Below are 20,395 nucleotides of genomic sequence, written 5' to 3' on the forward strand. Positions count from 1 at the left end.
TTTGACTGCTGAGGCCCTGCATTCTCTCCTGGGTCTGAGCACACTTTTGTCCTTACCTCCTGGCTCTGGTGAACAGGATTAGTCTCCAGAGTTTCTCCTTCACCGCCACTCATAAAGCAAACAGCCAAGCAATTCTGAAGGTGGTTTTGCTGTAAGCAACAACAGGAAATAAACTGGTAAAAGGATTTTCTGCCCTCTCGCCCATTTAGACCCGGGCGCTGGGAATTAACACAGGTGTGTAGAAGTGCTGAGAGTTGGTGTTTGGGCACTAAAGGGCTCTAATAAACTTAATCTGCACTTCAGAAACTGGGGACACAGGTCTCCAATTGGGGAAAGGCGCAGTGAGGGAGGAGGACAGAAGGAGGGGGCACTGAACTGTAGGGGTGGCATTAGGGGCTGTGCAGGCAGGGCCGAGCAGAGCGGCCATCTGGCCTTTAAGAAGGGCAAAGCTGGAGCTGCTGTGCTTGTGCTAGAAAAGGTTGGTGTCAGAGAAGGTAGAATTGAAAAGAGTGGCTTCACAGTTGTGCACAGTTCTGCCTGACGTGTTTATCACCCCCGTCTACCCACCCATAATCGGGCTGGGCCGTGGTTACTTTCCTCAGTTCTGGAAAATGGTTTGATGATAATGGTGGTGGTGGTGGTGGGGGAACCCTGAGGTACTTCAGAATTTGGGGGATGTGCAGTGATGTGATTAGAAATCTAGTACATCCCCCTTCAACTACTGCTCCTTCTAGGTGCCCGTTGCAGATGCTAAGTTAAGGGGTAAGTGTCTTTCTTCAGGAATAATTTTAAATGTCTAATGCCATTCATATCTAACAGTTACTGATCATAGGGATCCTTCTATGAAATGGTGCAAGAATCTATATTATCGGGAAAACAAACCCGATACTGAACAGAATGCCGCTGGGAACTCTTGGTTGGGCCCATCCTGTGTACGCTCCGTAAATTTTTATGTCGTTTATATGGTGTGCTGTGGTTTACAGTCCAGTCTTTGCATTAATTTGCCATTGTCTTTCTCTGAAATATTAATGAAGTGTAGGAGTGACTCTATTCCAAATAGGCATTTTTAAAGTGGACTTTAAAAATAAAGCTTTTCCTTTAAAAAATAATTTTCTGAAAGACAGAAACCACTTCATTAGTGGTTGCCAGCAAAATGTCCTAAGTCTTTCTATAAACTGTTTAAGCTTAGTATTAGAAATTAGGCCTAGAGGATTTAGTTAACCAGCTCACAGGCTGCGGTCTCTTTAATTTAGGATTTCCCTTTGAGAAAATTATGCAGTTAAGATGGAATATTACTTTTTAGACAAGTTGGTTTTTGAGTTGAGTTTATTGCCTCCATTTTTGGCACTTAATGTGTCAATACTGCTGATCTGGAAATTAAGCACAATTTGAATTAAAATGGTTTGTTTTTAAAATTGATGCTTGTAACATGTGAGTTGGATTTTGTGTGCCATAGTTCTCGGAGTTAGGAAAGGTAAAAGTTAGGTTTTTCGGGGCAATGATTAACTCATCTATTTTACCAGACACACATAATCAGGTAGGTATTAGTTACTATGCGTTCAGCCAATATAGTGGGTTTAGTTAAGCAATGACTGTTTTGTTATGAATGTGTTAAATGTTAACACTTTTTGCATTTTTTAGACTTAAAAACATACAAAAAACCTCTCACAACTCTTGCCACCCTTTCAGCCATAACATTACATTGCCTTGGTTTCTGCCTTTAATTTCCCTGGGGGTTCTTTTTATTTAGGAAAAGGGTAAAGGATGTATTTGCGTAGGTACTACACCACTGCTTCTGTTAAATTCTTTTTCAACAAAGAATATGTTACTTCAGTGTCTCATGCACAGGGTGCATATTTTTCTGAAAAGAATGTGCCCCAAAAGCAGTAGTTATTTATTTTACGTCTACCAGTTTATTTTAGCTTAGAAATTTTCTGATGCTTTGTTTGAGTTGCTAACCACTTTTCAGTTAACTGTGCACATATACACATGTGCACAAAATGGCAACCTTTAGAAAGTCTGTATGTATTTTGAAACAGTTGTTTTTCTAGTCTGATATCATAGGTCTCTTTGTCACCTTTAAAATGCAACTAAAATCTAACCTTAGATTTGGAAATTCAGCTTTCAAAGAAAGCTTGTTTTAGAATATCAGAGAATTTTAAATACTCGCTTTCTAGAAACCTTAATTCTCATTAATGTAAAATTAATGTAGATGATTTGATTACGTGCTCATATGTGAGAAATTTACCCTCTCAATGTGTCTCTGCTGAGTCTTACTAACTACTGACCTGCTGTAAGATCCAAGTGAATAATACCATTTCAAAGACAGTTTGGCGCAGTTCTTTCTTTCCTCCCTTCCTTAGCGCTGCATTGTAATAGCAGTGCTTCGTCGTTCTGATCCCACTCTTTTGTATTGAGGACCCCGCAGTCCTTTTGCTTATGAGAATTATACCAATTGATATTTACTGTGTTTGACATAAAAGCTGAGAAAAATTAAAAAATATTAGTATTAAATACCAGTAATAAACTTAACATAAATAGCATACCTTTATTAAAAAAATAAAAAACTAGTCTCCAAAGCACAAAGTATTTTAGTGAAAATGGTGGCATTGTTTTATATTTTTGAAAATCTGTGATTTGTCTTTATAGAAGAGAGCTGGATTTTCTTACCTGTCTCTGTGTTCAGTCTGTTGTGATATCACATATCAAGTAGCCTTTGGAGGATTAAATGTACACTCATGAGAGTTTAAAAGGTCAGTAATGTGTAGGCATAATTATGAAAATAGTTTTGATCTTGTGGACCCTCTGAAAGGGTCGCAGGGACCTGTTTGTGGGTGTCCCTGGACCAACCACACGTGGAAAACATTACATTATATAATAGACATTTTAGAAATATAGATGGTGCTCAAATCTCTCCTGTAATATTTTCTAGTTTCTCTGTGTATGAAAGTAACACTCTCACAAAATTAACTATTTTGTGTGTTGGCAGAACTTAATAGGGAAAAGGGGAAAGAGAGCTGGATTGAGCAAAGGTATAACTGACTGAAGGTATCTGGTTTGGTTGTCAATGATCCTTCTACTGTTGCCCTACTCGCTTCACACATTCAGTGGCCAAGCTTATTTTCCAAGCCACCGCACCAATGAGATGCCCCTCACCCCAAGATTCCAGTAGCATAGAAAAAGAAAGTGTTATGGATGAAGGGAATGTATCCAATACTCCTCCCCTGCTTCTCCAGCTGGAAAGGGAAGGGAAAGGGAAATAAAATTTAATGAGCACTTTTACTATGTGCCAGGGGCTTTACATATGTCATTTTAATCCCAAAACAACCCTAGGAGGTATTTCTAGCCACATTTTGCACACAAATAGAGCAAGACTCAGAGAGGTTAAATATCACGTCCAGAGAACTCAGCATTTGAGTGACAGAACCTGATCCAAATCACACTCTCTGTGTTACCAAGGTGTGTACAATGTTGTGCCTCGGTTTCTACTTTGTTTTTCTTCAGTTCCTGCAGATTGATAATGTGAATACTGAAGTTTTATTGGGCTCTGTGGTGGCATGATGATAAAACAATTTGATGTCCAGTGAGGTTTGCTCTTACGGGATTAACTGTCTTTGATCGATTATATTTTGTAAAGTCAAATAAATACATTTATAAGATAAGGTTTATGTAATTTCTTCAGTATTAGCTCTTTGAAAATAAAGCAATTACCCATTGTTTTAACATAGAGTGGAGAATTGCCTTTTTTTGTGCCCTCAGTTCTGTCGTGTAGAACAGCTAACTATCCCAGAAGATTTTTACCTTTGTGATCCTAAAACATACGGTCATCAGGGTTTGTCAGAACTCCAGAAAGGCAAAACCCATTCTCAGGAACATTATTTTGTTTCAAGTCACACAGTACCCAAGAGAGAAGACTGGCTAGGGGTAGAAAGGAGGCGGTGGGGAAAGATGTCTTCTAGCCCTCTAGGGATTGTTGAGGGAGGAATGTCCTCCTTGCTTCTCCTGTGGGTGCTCTGATGTGATTTAGGACCCAAAGAGAGAGTGAGTTGGTGGAATTTCAAAGGTTTCTCATATTGGAGAGGCTGAAATACATGACTATACTACACTGAAATAAGTAACTCTTAATGGAATTCCTACATATTGATTCAGTATTGCATAGTCTTAAAAAAGTAATATACCAGCTGTCCCTTATGTGTGTGTATGTAATTTTCCTATATTTAAAGTAAAGCTTCTCATCTCTAGCAACATCAACGATCCCAACCTAAATGTAAGGAGGGAAAAAAAAACCCCAAAACAAATAGGTCTCCAAGTATTAAATCGCCACCACAAAACTAGTCAAATTAGAGGTGCACCTGGCCTGAGGGCAAAGAATTTTCTGTGAAAAAGGCTAGCAGTGTAGGAGAGAGGTCATTGTAATAGCTGATAGTAGAGAAAAATAACAAAAAAGCCACTTAAAGTACTGCCACCTGCAGTTGTCTGTTGTAAGGAGCGCTGCCTCAGCCTCACCCACTTGGTAACACCCCTAAATGGTCAGCTGATTAGAGAGGCAGGGTAGAAATTACACTTAGAAATATTTCCAACAAAAATGGTCGAAATTCTTAAAGGAGTTTGGGTACATAAAAGAGAATTTAGAGTTACGTGGAAAGTGAACATTCAGGAAACTCCTCAATCTTGGATGATACCGGATTAATGAAGTGTTACTGTATAAGACCTGTATATGTTTATTGGTACACTCACGTATTTCTTAAATTGTTTTGGAGGTCACAAAATATTTTATAGTTTGCTTTTTAAAAATTTTTATGAGAGTAGTAAATGTTTAGTGTAATGAAATTTTATTATATGTATGTTTTTCCCCCCAGCATAATTGTATGTGGTATCAGGATTCGATACACATTATACTTCCTTCTGACTTTTACTGCTCACATGAATGAAGAAGTCATTTTTGTAAAACTGTTTGAGGGCTTCATCATTTTCCTATTTGGAATAGAATCACTCCTTCATTAATATTTGAGAGAAAGACAGTGGCAAAGACCAGGCTGATAGTTAAATCAGAGAGTTAAATCAGTCTCTTTTGAAGTACCTGTTACGTTACATCTTTATACACTATTTAAATACTAACTCTTTTGGGTCCTCAGTTGTCTTGGCTTTGCCTGTGAATGGAGTTCTCCACTGTCGCTTTCCTGGAGAGACTTAACTTGGTGGGAAAGTGGTAAGCTGGGAGAGATTGGTTTTACAAATGGCAGTTTATGATCACTTTTTCTGTAGACTGCTTTCTTTGTACATAAATGTGACTCCTTGCACTAAAAGTACAGTATATACTTGAGAACTTTCTGGGTTCTCTCTTAAACTCCATTGACTTTTTTTTTTTTTTTTTTTTTTTTTTTTTAAATCTGTGCCTGTCCCATGGATTTTAGTTATTGTAGACTTACAGTGCATCTGGTATGTAATAAGGCAGGACCACCTTTATTATTCTTCATTGACTTTTTCCTCATGGGAAAATACACTTAAAATTTTTAAAAATATGATTATATTTACAATGTATCTTTATTTCTTTTTTTTTTTTTTTAGGCTGGGTAAAGAATCTAATTGGAGAATTTCAAGGGCATTGGTCCTTTGTCTTGTTGCTTTTAAATATAAACGTTGAGCGGTCTGAAGCCATTCTGATGCCTGAACCTTTGTCACTTTGTTCTCCCTCTTTAGAAATTTGAAGGATCTTCTCTATGTCCCAGTGTTCTGAAATATCACAATGATATGCCTTAGTGTGGGTCTGTTTTCATCCAGCATGCAGGACATTCAGTGGGCCTTTTCAATCAGGCAACTTAGGGACGTTTTTCAGTTCTGGGAAATTCTCTTGAATTATTTTATTGGTGATTTTTCCCCCTTTTTTTTCTTTCTGTATCTCCTATTGTTCAGATGTGGAAACTTCTGGACCAGTTCTCAAATACCCTTTTCCATCCTCTCTTATTTTCTATTTTTCTTTTTTAATATACCCCTTTTATTGAGGTTTGCATTTCTACCAGCATGATTGTTATTTCTAGGAGTTCTTTTTTTCTCTGAATGTTCTTTTTTAATAGCATCACATTCTTGTTTCATGAATGTAATACCTTCTCTGTGTGTAACATGTTTCCTTTGAGTGGCATTTGGTTTGGTTTGGTTTTGGTTTATTTGGTCTGGTCTCTGTCTCCTGAGTGAGAGGCTTCCTCAGATACCTGGTGGTCCTTGGTTGTCTTTTCAAGATTCAGAACAGAGGACTAAAAAGCTGAGTGGAAGAGAGAGCATGATAGTGGATGTATCTTTTCTTTAACTGTGGTTTTCCAACAAAACTTCTTGACTGAAAGAGATAAAGGAGACTCAAATATCCATTCTTAAACTCTGTGGAAGAAAACCAAAGGTTATCATATTAACAATTCTCAAAAGATCTTATTGTGAAGCCATAGTAACTTGTTTTTAGGAAATACTTTTAAAATTGATTAATTTGGTAAAAATTATTGTAGTACTTTTCTCTTTCCACTAAGTGTTACTGAATATGAATTATCAAGAGACAAAATTATATTACTCTGAAAGATTTCTTGTAAGTCGAATAGTGTTTTTTCCAACTCTCTGGCCTGATTATCCTCCCTTGAAGAAGACGATAAGTGGAATTCAGATGCGCCACATGTGAACTCTGTCATCCAGCTGTCATTCTCACGTAACATCTCTGCAGCTTCCTGTGCAACACCCCTCGCAGAGTTCCCCCGTGGTTAGCTCCTTCTCTATGTGAATGAAGGGGAACCTGAAGACACAGTGACCTGCTTGATGAATTTGGTTCAAATAGCATAGATAGTAGAAAGCTCAGAGGGAACGAAAGGCTTCATTTTGTAGCTTCAAGTTTCAGTCAGGCACTTGAAATCCAGAGGTAAATTGGAAGTTCCTGGAGGTTCCCAAAGGGATCCCCTTAAGCTTTATCCCTGGCCTCTGAATGTGGCTTTCAGAGAGGGAAGGTGGAATTGAATGGGTGTGCCAAAAAGAAAAACAATTCAAGGTGACCTTCCCGCATATTTAGGGAAAAAGTGTGAGGAGGATTTGTCCCCTGGCCGCACAGGCCAGGACTGTCTAGTGGCAGTGACTGTGGGAGGCTGCATGGTATAGCTAGAGCTCTGCAAATGAGAATTGTCGCCTGTGCAGGGTGAATGTCTCCTCTGCACCGCAAGTCCTGGCCAGGTGGCTGTTGGTCAGGGAGATTGTGGAGGATTCCTACATGGTTCTAAGCTACAGGCCTGTTAAGGCCCCTTGCCACTTGGTGATTTGGGGGTGTGTGTGTGTGTGTGTGTGTGTGTGTGTGTGTGGTAGAGAACATGTGTGTGCATGTTTAACAACCTTACATTTGTACCAGCTTTATTATACTGTATGGTATGAAAGAAAATAGTCATTGTTAATTACTCAGACTGTGGTATGTGTGAGATCTGGTGGGTTTTGCAGTTCCACTAGAAGACATTGCTCAGACACAACACTATATTGTGACATATGTCATGCATGCTATAGAAAGGAGTGTTATTTTTTTTAAAATTCTCTGGTCAGTGCTTGTAAAGGGAACCCTCCCCGCCACGCCAGAGTTGCAAAGTTGGTTGGAGGAGGCTTGTGGCTGCTTGGTATGAAGGTGGAGGGAAGGGAGGAGTTTGTTGAGAAGAAAGCTGAGCTGGCCTACTCTAAAAATTTTTTTTGAAAAAAGGAAAAAAACCACTGATCTAGGGGATTTTTGTCAAGTATACCACAGATTCAGGATAGTGTGATGATGGCTTATTAGTGTTGTGATCTAGCAAATTCCTGTAGGTACTGGTGGGGGTGTAGTGCAATAGGTATTTTCATGTGGCTCTAAAATACTTTCAGATGTTTGTTGAATACTATTTATTTTTTATCTGTAAGATGTAGGGTGGTAGGGAAGGGGGGCATTGGGGTTTGAGTGGTCTGAATGATTTTACTTGAAACAAAAAAAGCTGTCATATTTCTTCTTGCCTCTGTCAAGTACTACACATTTCAAAGAATTAGAATATTTCCTAGCATCTAAATGCAGAAGTTAAACTCTTCTCCCTTTCTTTTATATAGGTTTCCACTTGAGTGGCACAGTGACGGAACCTGCAATACAATCGGAGCCAGAAACTGTTTGCAACGTGGCCATCAGCTTTGATCGTTGCAAGATTACCTCAGTGACCTGCAGCTGTGGAAACAAGGACATATTTTATTGTGCCCATGTTGTGGCACTGTCTTTATACCGCATTCGCAAGCCAGATCAGGTCAAACTACATCTTCCCATTTCAGAGACTCTCTTTCAAATGAATAGAGACCAACTGCAAAAGTTTGTACAGTATTTGATCACAGTGCACCACACAGAAGTTTTGCCAACTGCTCAAAAATTAGCAGATGAAATTCTATCCCAGAATTCAGAAATCAACCAAGTTCATGGTGAGTATAGAGGTCCATTCTATAGATTTCTTCTCTCTCTATTCTTTTTTGTTTATAAGTTAAATTCTTCATAAAAATAAGTTAAATGTAAATTGGGTCATCAGCATTGCTCTTAGGTAGCTAGGAGAGAATTTTAAATTTAGTTTTGCATCCTAAAACATTTCTTTTGAAGTGTTTCGTGCATTCTAGATACCAAGCCTTTCGTGCTCAGAAAAGTCTCTCATTTGTTAAAGCTTGACTCTTACAATTTTATATTTGGTAAAATTTATCAAATACTAGGTATTAGTTATGGAAGACACTTACTCATTTAATTCACACATGTCAGCTGTTGTCAGTAAACTGACTTGCACATACTCAGAAGTTGTTCATTTTCTTTTAAAATTGACTTGCCAAAGCAGGAAGTTTGTGACAGGATGCCTCAGTTTAAAAAAATAAATTATTCTTAGAAAAATATTGCAACCTGTTTAGAGAGAGTTTAGACTATGACAGTTGTGTTTAAGAAATCCCAAAAATGTTTTCTTTTAAATCTTTCATTGAACATATCTCATTTATTTTGTAAACACATTAATCAACTATTTTGTGCATTGTAAATAGTGTTAACTCACAAGAACACAGGCAACTTTTCAGAAATACACCCACCACCTTTTTTATAGAGTACATTAGTACAGGATAAATAGTATTGTTAAATTATAGATTAATGTGCTTTTAAAACGTTTACATTTAATTTTAAAATATTTAAAAATATCTTGAACGTAAAACAGTCTTGACTGTGCCAGTCACTCACTCAACCCTATTGTTTCAGGTTTTCTTCAAAGTCATTACTCGATATAACAGATACAAATGTTTAAGGAAAGCAGTTTGATATCATTTCTTTTTAAATTCTGAGGTATAACGCGCAGAAAAGTGCATAAAATATGAATGTGCAGATTAACAAAGTGAAGCACTACCCACTCCCACAAATACACCACTCCCAGCACGGTCCAATAGAAATACAATGCGAGCCACATGTATAATTTAAAATATTCTCGTAGCCTCATTTAAAAAGAAACAAGTAAAATTAATTTTAATGTAGGTTTTAGTTATCGCAACATATCCAAATGTTCAGCATATTCATGTTAATATCACAATACTCAGAAATATCAGTTTAACAAAAGTAGTGGTGTTTTTTTTACCTTGTTTTCATATGCAGTCTTTGAAATCTGGTCTGTTTTTACACGCGCATCTGCAATCCCACTGTGGCCACTTGAAGGTCCTCAATCGCTATATGTGGCTGGTGGCTACCTTACTGCACAGCACCACTCTAGAGTATTCTAGGTATGAGAGCAGCACTTATTTATTTGTCCATTCCACTGTTGATGGACCTTGTTTTGAATGGAGCTGCTTTGAGCATTCTTTTACAAGTCTCCTGGTGCTGTAAGGTATTTTTCACATGGTTTTTATGTCCGAGGAAAATCCACATAGCCATATTTCTTCTAGTGCTCCCCATATCAGGCCTGGCTTTATTAAAGTAGCTATCATAAGGTGTGTAAAGCATTTTATTTGGTAGAGTCCACCAGTGTTAAATAACAGGATTATAAACAACTCTGCCACGTAAGTACCTTAGACCCACCAAAAGCACATGCACTCAAGGACTTTTGAAGTAGGCTTCTACGGTGTCAGATCGTCTGTCTCAATCTTGTTGCCTTGTGAAAATTCACCCCAGCTAACAGTCATTACAGAGATTTCTCAGGAGCCTGTTTGTGGCTTGTTACTAAATTGTTCAGTAGAGGCATACGAATAGGATAAAACATTTCTTCAAACTTCTATGCATTCTTTTTTTCCTTCTTTTTTCTTAATTCATGTAACTCATTCGGGTCACTTTGTTTTCTGAGTTTTAGTTTAACTAGAGACCCACATGAACAGTCAGTTGTTTGTTCTGCATTTGTCTTCCTTGTTTTCAAGGATAGTAGCCCCCAAAGTTTCTTATCTAAAAGCTTTTAAAATCCACTTCTATGTTGAAATAGTGGGACTAAGAAAACAATATAAATTTGGATACAGAATGTGCTCATGTGACATATTTCTTACGAGTTTCAAAGTTGGAAGAAAAATATATCTAAAGAAATATCAAGGGCGGAATGCAGGTTAGCTTTAATCTCAGTGTGATTTTCAAATAACTTTTGTATGAAGACAGCTTCCAAGAGCAGTGAACTTGAGCAGTTTATCCCGCCAGCTTTCTCTCCACTTTATTTATCATCAGATTTGCTCCTAGCCTGGAAATGGGCCAATTACATGAGCTGCCTTCGTGCCTTCCATTCTAGTGTGACAAGTGGTAAAAAAGAAGAAAGGTAGGAAGCAGGCCGTGACCTTAAGCGATGAAATGGGAAGTCCGCTCCCTGGAGGGTCTTATTTTAACTGGTAGATTGATGACTTACTCGTAGGAGGGGGTGGGACTAAAAATCTTTTCAGTTACTTGACTACGTGGTCCTGCCTGCCTCCCAAACATCTATGCATAAAGCATTCTTTAATCATCTTTACAGCTGTGCTTTCTTGTATGGTTTTACGGGTGTAGTTTTTCTTATAAGAAAGATGTCGTGAATGCGAATACTTGGGAAAGGTTAATATTTCTCTAACGAAAAGTATCACTTTTACTTTGCTAGATAAATAGTGTTAGGATAGGATTTATATTTGATTCTCTTAATTGGTATCTTTTAAAGACAAAGAGGTTTAGCTTGTCCAGATTTCTTTTTGGAAGAAAGTCATAATTTATAAGTAAATACAAGCTATGTTGGTAGTAGGTTTTTCCTTTTCCTAGTAAACTTACCCTAACACTTAAAATTCTGTTAGTTGCTTTTCATTATTTTGAAATATTTTGTTTTTGAAATAATTCTGTCTTGAGAAATGAAAAGCTTCTCCAAGTCAGTTTCAGTCATATTGTTTCTCACAACTTCCTTGTAAGGTAGGCATTGCAGATTTGTAATTGCAATAGTTTCCAAATGAAGGAACCAAGAATGGGTTAGTGACTTGTCCAAGGTCGCAGATTAATCAAAAGTAGTTGGAATACAGATTTAGTCATTATAATAGTTCAGTCCTGTCAGTATACTTTTTTTTACATTTCATTGTGTTTTTATAAAATTTCCCACATAATTTTGATTCGATTATAAAATTAACCACTGTATGCTAAATAGTGGCTGTAAGATAGTTAATGGCCCTCCACGGAGATTGCCAGTTATACTTCTGCATTTTTTTAAGCAAAATTGTCCTCGGTTTTATATTGTAATAAAACTTTCCAGTTTCCACATTCTTAAAAAAAAAGGTTGGTGTGTTTGCTAAGTACTTACGTAGAAATTTACTGGTTTCTAAGTGCTAACCCACTCACTTAATTCAACTCAGCCTTTTCTGGTCCCTTATGCTTCCTATTAAAGGATATGTATTGTAGATGGTAAATTGTGGTGTAGGGACAGAACACTGAACTTAAAATCTGGAGGCTGAGAGTCCAGTATTGTCTCTACTGTGTATTACCTATGTGACCTTGGGTGAGACTCATTTTTCCTCATATTTAAAATGCGCATTGTGTTCTCTAAAAGCATTGGAAGAATTTTAATGATATAACATATATATGAATAATAATAATAATAATAATATAACTGAATTGCCCTCCTGCTGGGATTTCTCTAAGTACTCATCCTGAAGAAGAGAGAAGAAACCGTGGGGGACGGATGATATTAGAATTGGAGTCGGCTTGCTTTTCTGTGACTTTGTCCCATATTTCCTATTCTTCTTTCTCTCTTGTGCTTTTCTTTTAGTGATTTCTTTATTGGCTGGCCTGCACTGGGCAGATTTTACAAAGAGGGACAGACTGAGGGAGAGCTGTGGTATTTGTCCTGATTTGGAACAGATGGAAAGGGGTTTCCTCTCAGTGGCTCTTTTACTCCCAGAGCCTGGCCAATCCCAAAACTAGGCTAGACTCATCCCTCACCCCTGCCATATGCCCAGAGTTACCAGCTCAGTCAGCTAGATGGAGAAGGGATGTATTCACATGTCAGATAAGGGTTGACAGTGACATCTAAGACCTCTTCCAGCCCTGATTTTGTGACACTTTGCTGGTGGTATTTCTGCCGAGACCCCGGAGGCACGTAGGATCCATACTGCAGGGTGTACCTCCAGTGCTTCTGCCTTGGCGTGCACTCGTGTGTGCTTCCAGCAGGCATTTCAGTTTGATTGAATATGGTTCTTGTAAAACCAACACCATAAATCCCATTCATGCCTGCCTGCCCTGCTTAACTTAGCCTCCAAATGCCTCTGTGTCCCTCTGTGTCTTTACGTCCATTCAGTCTCCCCAGATAGTACCAAGTAAACGAACACACCTGCTCAGCGCTCCCATGTTTGTTGTAGCTTATGTTTACTTGATTATAAGTTCCATCCGGGCTAACATTATGCCCTGTGTATCATGGTAGCCTCCCCAAGGACAGTGCTTAAGAAGTAATAGGCACAAGCAATTTGTTAAACAAAAAAAACCACTCCTTTTTTTCATTTCATTATGTTCTTAGTAGGATCTTGGAGATTTATCCTTATACACATACATGTTCCAAATCTATTAGTGAGTGACGCTTGGAGTCATTTGATGGAGGCCTCATGTCACATCTTTCTTTCTTTTGATTCCCAATGGATGGTCATGTTCATTATAATAGGACTTGCATTAGCCACCGATTTTTGCAAGTATCCTAGGGAGATAATTTGGTTATTACAAACATATCCTTTTTATTGTAGAACATTCTGGCATTGATAGTTGGTGAAACAAAGATACGATCTACTGATGATCAGTATAATTAGCAAATATATTTTGTAGGAGAATTAAAATTGCTCTAAATATGCTATCTCAAAGTGCAGTATTGTGAAACTTAAAGAAAATTAAAAAGACTGCATGTTGGAAAAATGTATAGTAGTATGGAAGTACGTGAACATAAAAAGACAAGTCCTCATTGGCTCCCCGCGCCCACGGAGCTCGTCTCCACTAGCTCCCCATTCCCCCAAGGCAACCACTGCTGACAGTGTGGTTTATATGCCTTGAGACGGTTTTCTTTGTGCACACATGTATGTAATTTTTAAAAACAAGTTAAAAAGTCATTTTCCTGCCGTTTGCTTTTTCTCTCTTTAGGTATCATGAATATCTTACGTTAATAAATAGGTGTATTACTGTTTTAAATGTTGTGTAATATTCCATAGTATGGATATGTTTAATCATTAACCAACTGAATGATTTTGAAGTTGTTTATATGCAGTGCTACTGTGACTATCGTGTGTGTTTACTTGTGCAAGTAATTTTGAATAATAGATTCTTAGTAGTAGAAATGCCAGAATAAGTGGTATATGCATTTTGAGTTTTGTAATTACCACCAAATTTTCCTCCAGTAAATACCAGTTTCACTCTTAAGTTTTAACTAAACTTGATATTTTCATAATATGATTTATTTTTTTTTAAATTGATGGACTATATGATCATGTACAGGTGGAACTTTTTTTTTCTTCACATGAAAAAACATTTCACTTTACCAAAAAATAATTAATCTTAGAAGTTAGGTCACTTAACTTGGAGGAATCACATCTCCAACTCAAGAGGGATTTGCTAGGGTAACGCAGAGACAGCCAAGTGGCTTTAGACCAATACCCTTCATCCTTTCCTTTCCATTTCCAAATCTTACCTTCCCTCACGCTCTGTAGTTATCTTTGACATGTGTAATTTACAAAGGATGGCTGCCAGCGGCGGTCAGTTTCCTCACCACTCCCTTCTCTCCTTTAACTGACGCTAAGTCTCTCCATGTTATCTAGCGAGCTTATTATTCCCATCTTCCTCGCACTTGGGTTTCTCATACCTCTCACTGTAAGACTGGTCAGAGTATTTAGGAGCTTAGAAATTAGCCTAAGTTAGAATACTGGCCCCTTTGCTTTCCAGCTCTGTTACTGGGGGCAAGTAACTAATTCTTTTCAGGCCTCGGTTTTCGTATTTGTAAAACGTGAACAATAAAGAGTGCCTATTTCATATGGTCTGGAGGGTTAAAGGAATAAATATGAGTCGTAGCTGTTATCACCATCATTATAATGTGGCAGTCAGCATGTGTCTTCATAGGTAGTGGAAGATAGTTAAATAAACTATTTGTGAACCAGTTTTTTTTAAAAAGCCTTTTAAAATAATCTCAGCAAACCACTCTTGAAGATTGCAGACATTGTGGATCTCTTTTAATAAATTTGAAGAGTTGGATTATGTAAAAATGAGACTTTCTGAGAACGTTGCATTTAAATATTCATATTTGTGCCAAGTGATTGTTAATACATTTGTTAACTAAGTAATGGAAAATAACTTACCCGTTATGTACTCTGTCTTTATACTCTGCATTTTTTAAATGAGCATTGGAGATTGTACAAATACTTTATATTAAATATAATTTCTGTACAGGAATAAACATATTACTGAACTTCTGAAGTAAGTTAAATGATAATAATGGATGAGTAATAAAGTCAGATGAGAGGAAAATAAGAGATGGGGCTATAAACCATGACAGGCCTATTTGAGTTTCCTGAGAGATATACTGATTATAGTTCTACTTATTTACTTCTTTGGCATTTAGCTGAAGAGAAGATGACTTGTTGAGGGAGCAAAGCCTGGTGCATGCCAGGGACCCCTCTGTCATTAGCCTCCATGGTAAGGAAAACAGGTTGACTCTAACCGCTGCTCCTGGAGAGGACACCATCCTGTATCATGGCAGTAGAATGACATGGACTCACCATTGCATAGAAGGTGGGGAAGGATCTGTTTGTTTCATTTCAGCTACCTCAAAATTGTAAATTGAAATGAAGGCATTTAGTCATTACCACCTTGAAATGGGGATTTAATTAAGAATAAGATTTAAATCTTTTCGCAAGTGTGCTTATCCAGTACACATTATTTTTTCAGGGACCTTCTAGCTCTTGTCCTCTCTGAAGAAAAATTTTTTTTAGTTTGAATCACTGAAGTTTACTACTGCCTGTCTCCCCTCTCGGTGCCAGTGGTTGATGTCAGGATTTTGCCTTCAACTTGTAAGACAGGTGTACCGGTGCCTTTGTAAGCCACAGACTTCAATTTCATGTTTCCTAGTTTTACAGCAGGCACCAAAACTGTAGGAGACGGCAGTCTTCTGTAGGTTCCCCCAAAGAGGCTGAATTAGTATCCTCTGCAGTGTAGACATCTGCTGCCTGCATTCCGCGTGTTGACTGAACGTGAGTAACTTTAACAAAAAGGGAACACTGCTACATAAATGTAAATAGTTAAAGCATTAAATGTAAATAGTTGGGCAACAGAGTTACTAAAGCAGTTAGGTCAAAATTAAGATGAAGATGTAAACTAAAAGCCTTTCACCTCTGCCCGTGAATTTGTGTTTTCCAACAGAGTAAGAGGAGAAGAAAAAGCATTAAGTTCCCCGTTAGAACCCAAAGCTGTGGATAATTCCACATTCCAAACATAGCATAAGCCAGTTGTGAACGTTTCTTAATATCTCAGTTTACAGTTTGCAGGATGAGTTGGTGTTACCTAATGCTTAGAAGCAACTGTTTTCGCGCCATGAGACAGATATGCTGGAGAAGCCTCTGATACTTCAGCACCCTGAATATTTTTCAATGTGAAGATCCAGAATGTTCCGCCACATCTAACATTCTCTCCAGATACAGAATCACCCCTCCACCCCCTCTCCCAGATTTTATCCTCGGCGAAGATTCTGATTCAGTAGGTCCGAGGTGCTGCCTAAACATCTGTTTTTCACAGTATGCCTCGGGAAGTTTGATATCCTCTTAATTTTTGAGAACTGCTGGGATAAGGAATTTTGATAATGGGATAAATCAAACCTAAATCAGAACTAAATCAAGTAGCAGACAGGGAGAGATTTGACTGAGGTTCTTCGAGTCCATGAAGTCTCCTTTGCTTTCCTGTGTTGTTACATAACCAAGGTAGGGGGGTAAATCAAATTCACACTTCCTAGCTGAGAATGAGAGACAATTAAACTGTTCTACTTTTTTCAACAGCTAATTTCATTTTCCCCTGAAGGCTTGAAACTTTGAAGATTAAGCTTTGTTCATAAAATGCTCGCAAATATTAATTACACAGTTGTAAAAGTTATAGCATTTATAATTATAAATATAAATAAGGATAAAAAGGTGATAGGTTTTTAACCACTTTAAGTGGACCATTTAATTCACAGTTACACATTCTGATTCCTGCCCAACTGTGGGAATATTTTAATAGCAAATGTACAAATACAGAAATTATGTTTCTCTGTACATACCTTTCTCAAAGCTAACTGCTGAGAGGTTTGTCTTTGATTATAGACAGCCATTAACAAGTAGAAATAAATTTTGCAAATCTGCATTTTATACGAGGCTTAGGCAACACTTTAATGCATGTAATCAAGACATTTGGATTGAAATAGTTAAGTTTAGTGAAAGAATTTGCTCTTTTAGGGGGGATTATTATCATTGCAGACATTGAATTTTCTGGTCTATAATATATAGTACATGTCTTATTCCTAAAATGTTGAGTTGTGTTCAGAGTAAATTTTTATTTACCAACTAGTTACCTTTGCTTGCATTGTTATGACTGAGTGAGGATGTTTGCTACATAGCCACATGAGATTTCTAATTTTTATTACCTAGTTAATTTTTTTATCCCTACATTATAGAATTTTAGGGTTGAGGAAATGGAGACCTGAGGAGCGTAAGTGATTTGCTGGAGGACAGTTTTTCCAAACTGCGCAGAGAAAGGAAGTCTTCTAAATTCTAATCCAGGATTAGGAACCCACACATCTCTACTCATGTGTAGACTTTATTAACTTATTTGTGGTAAAATTTTATCTGTGGGCCATCTTCCCTCTGCGTTGCCTCCTCTTTCCCCCATGTGCTCAAGAAATAAGTTTATTCTAATACTAGTTCACCCCTCCAAAAAAAACCCCACAATTTAGATTACTTAAAAACTTGAGAAACACAATTCATGTATTTATACATTTGCTGTTAGATATCTTTCTAGCTAGACAAGAATAGAACTCTGTATGTATGTAAATTAAATGATCCATTAAAGAAATTTTAAAATCCATCATATATTTAAAATATGATAGTATTTTTAAACCTATTAGATTTTAAGGAAAAATTCCTTGTGTGATTCAAGTCAAGTAAAAACGATTCCTGGATTATTCTTTGTAGCCCTTCTCTTCGTATGAGAAAAAACCAGAGTTGAGTTTATCCTGGAGTTTGGGGAGAGTATCTGAATGTCAACCCCTTTGCCACTTCTGGCCAAGGAGAAGACTGGGATTTTTTCCAAACCAAATTAAAACCTGCTTTAAATACTTGGGTATTTCTGTGGCAAATGGAGCTTCAGCCTCACAAGGCTCTGAGCCCAGCAGCAAAGGGTAGCAGGCCTCCAGCACACCACAGGGCAATCAGCCGCTCCATGGCGTGGGGCAGGCCTCCTTGTAGGTGGCCTTCAGTGCCTAATGGAGAACAACCTTAAAAATCACAAAAATTGGGGCAAGTATCCCAGGTGAGGGTAGAAATCAGATTCATTTAGTTCAGTTCAGCAAGGGGAATAGTGGGAGGGCATAGTCAGTTGCTTGTCCCTAAGGAGAGGATAAGGAGAGACATGTCATATTTCCTAGGAGGATTTTAACAAGATATTGGGACGAACTTAAGTGTAAAAGTTGAGACCCTATAGTTTGGTTGTTTGGCAAGTCTCTTCTGATGCATATTAGGTAAGGAATTTATAGGTGTGTGTGTGTCTGTCTGTGTGTCTGTCTCTTTTCCTAGAATTAAACGGATTGGCTGGATTAGGGATCCACATCTGTATCCCTCAGGGATGCCCTGTGGGATACAGATGTGGCCCCATTAGTTAACTCTTCACAGCATCATTGTGTCCTTAAACCTTCTTGTACAAACATCCCAGCATCTTTCCTTTAATTTGTCTTTGACTTAAGAGTTCATAATCCTTGCTCTGATACCTCCAAGATTCAGACTTCAGTTCCAAGGCTCAGGGATATGTTATTCCGCAGGGGAGAGGATGAGGAGACTGGATTTGGCGGTGTGGCTGTGGGTGTCATAACCTCTCTGAACCTGTTTCATCTCCTACTCACCCCCACAGGCCACTGTGAGGGTAAATGAGATAATGTATGGGAGGATGTTTTAGCAGTGGTTCTTTTTAATAGGAATCCCCGAGGGGCCGGGGGGATGTACTCTTGCTTTCTCCCTCCCTCTTGTCCCTCCTTCCTCCTGATACTTGATTGCCTGTAAACACTGTGGTAAACACTGGCTAGGTGTTAGGGAGCAGTGGTGGGCAGGGTAGATAGAATGCTCTCTGGGAGCTTCAATAGCTACGTACTTACCTACCATGTTTCCCCGAAAATAAGACCTAGCCGAACAATCAGCTCTAATGCGTCTTTTGGAGCCAAAATTAATATAAGACCCGGTCTTATATTAATAGTAAGATAAGACCGGGTCTTATATAATTTAATTTAATATAATATATATAATATAATTAACACCAGGTCTTATATTAAAGACACATTAGAGCTGAATGTCTGGCTAGGTCTTATTTTCAGGGAAACACGGTAGTTCCTACTGGGAATAGATTTCTCTGCCTTACTTCCTGAGAAGCCAGTCTCTCCTGCTTTTCCTAATTGGCCACTCGTTCCTAATTGGCCATTGCCATTTTTGTTCATTTTCTTTCCCAGCCTTTAAATGTTGACCTTCCTTAGGGCTCCATCTTAGATGCTCTTCTTACCCCATACAGCCTCCCACGATGTATCTAGCTCCCTGCTTGAAATCCTCTCTCCTCTTCTCGGCTATCTCAAAGGTGCCTTAAATTCACCATGTCTGAAACAGTGTAGAACCTAAACACTGCTCCTCCCACCCCAAACCTGGCCCTGCTCTGATGACCTGTTGTCCGTGACTTGGCCAGTATCTCGTCCACTTGTTTAATCTGGAGACCCGTGTCTCCTCTCACCCTCGGATGGCCCATGCCTCACATACCCGCTTCTTCATCAGGGCTTGTTTCATCTGTGTCCCAAATTCCTGTCAGGTTCTCCATGTCTCTTCTGACTGCTGTTTTTCCAACTACCATCATCCTTTGTACAGACCGTCAAAATGTCATCCTCACTGTTCTCTTAATGTATTTTTGCTCCCCAGTCCATCCTCCATATGGTTCCAGCATTTTACAAGTATGAAAAAAAGTATTCGATGAAGAGCTTCCTTGCCTCGTGTAACTAGCTTACTCATTCTAAACATTGCTTTAAGATATTTTATGCATACGCAAAGAAATATTAACACATAAGCTCTTTTTTAAACTTTACTATTTATACAAAAGGTGGTACTCTGTATACTTTTCTTCACCTTGATTTATTTTTTCAATCAACAGTATATCCTGGATATCTTTCTACTGTAGTACATAGAGAATCTCTGCCTTTAATTTTATGGCTGCATAAATATCTCATGGTAGGAATGTTGAAATTGATGTACATCAGGACAAAACATCTTTTACTATCTAGGGTGTTCCATTCTTCCACTTTGGATAACCTTGTCATGAATTCCAATTCGTTTTCTTAGGAAAAAACCTACACCTCTCATTTGCAAGGGCTCTTGGGGCCTGTGTACCTTCTCTTCTCCAGGGTTGTTTTGTATTGCTTTACCTCATCATCCTCTACTTGGTTGTTGCATGGACGTGAATTATCTTTTAATTTCATGTAGGAACCACGTCTCTTCCTGCTTGAGACCTCTCTCACATGCAGCTCCTTTCCCTCTTTTTCCTGCCTCTAGTTAACTTCTCATCTGCTAAAGGCAAACCTCAGCTCAAATTCCATTTCCTCAAGGTTTGCTTACCCTGGCATTCCAAGGCCATGCCAGAGCTCTCTGATACAGTCTCTTCCTTTGAGCAATTATTACCACTTACATATTTGTATGTGTGATTATTAGA

The 20,395-nt window shown here is 38.2% G+C and overlaps 1 protein-coding gene across 1 annotated transcript in view; it reads left to right on the top strand.

The window, feature by feature from the left end:
• The window catches only part of ZSWIM6 (zinc finger SWIM-type containing 6), a 183,066-nt gene that overhangs the window by 105,470 nt on the left and 57,201 nt on the right, over positions 1–20,395 (top strand). Inside the window, exon 2 of the mRNA XM_033110742.1 lies at positions 8,083–8,439. Within this exon, the coding sequence (XP_032966633.1) occupies positions 8,083–8,439 (357 nt within the window). The remainder of the gene's footprint in view (positions 1–8,082; positions 8,440–20,395) is intronic.

Source organism: Rhinolophus ferrumequinum, chromosome 7 (assembly GCF_004115265.2).
Source record: "Rhinolophus ferrumequinum isolate MPI-CBG mRhiFer1 chromosome 7, mRhiFer1_v1.p, whole genome shotgun sequence".
Classification (NCBI taxonomy): domain Eukaryota; kingdom Metazoa; phylum Chordata; class Mammalia; order Chiroptera; family Rhinolophidae; genus Rhinolophus; species Rhinolophus ferrumequinum.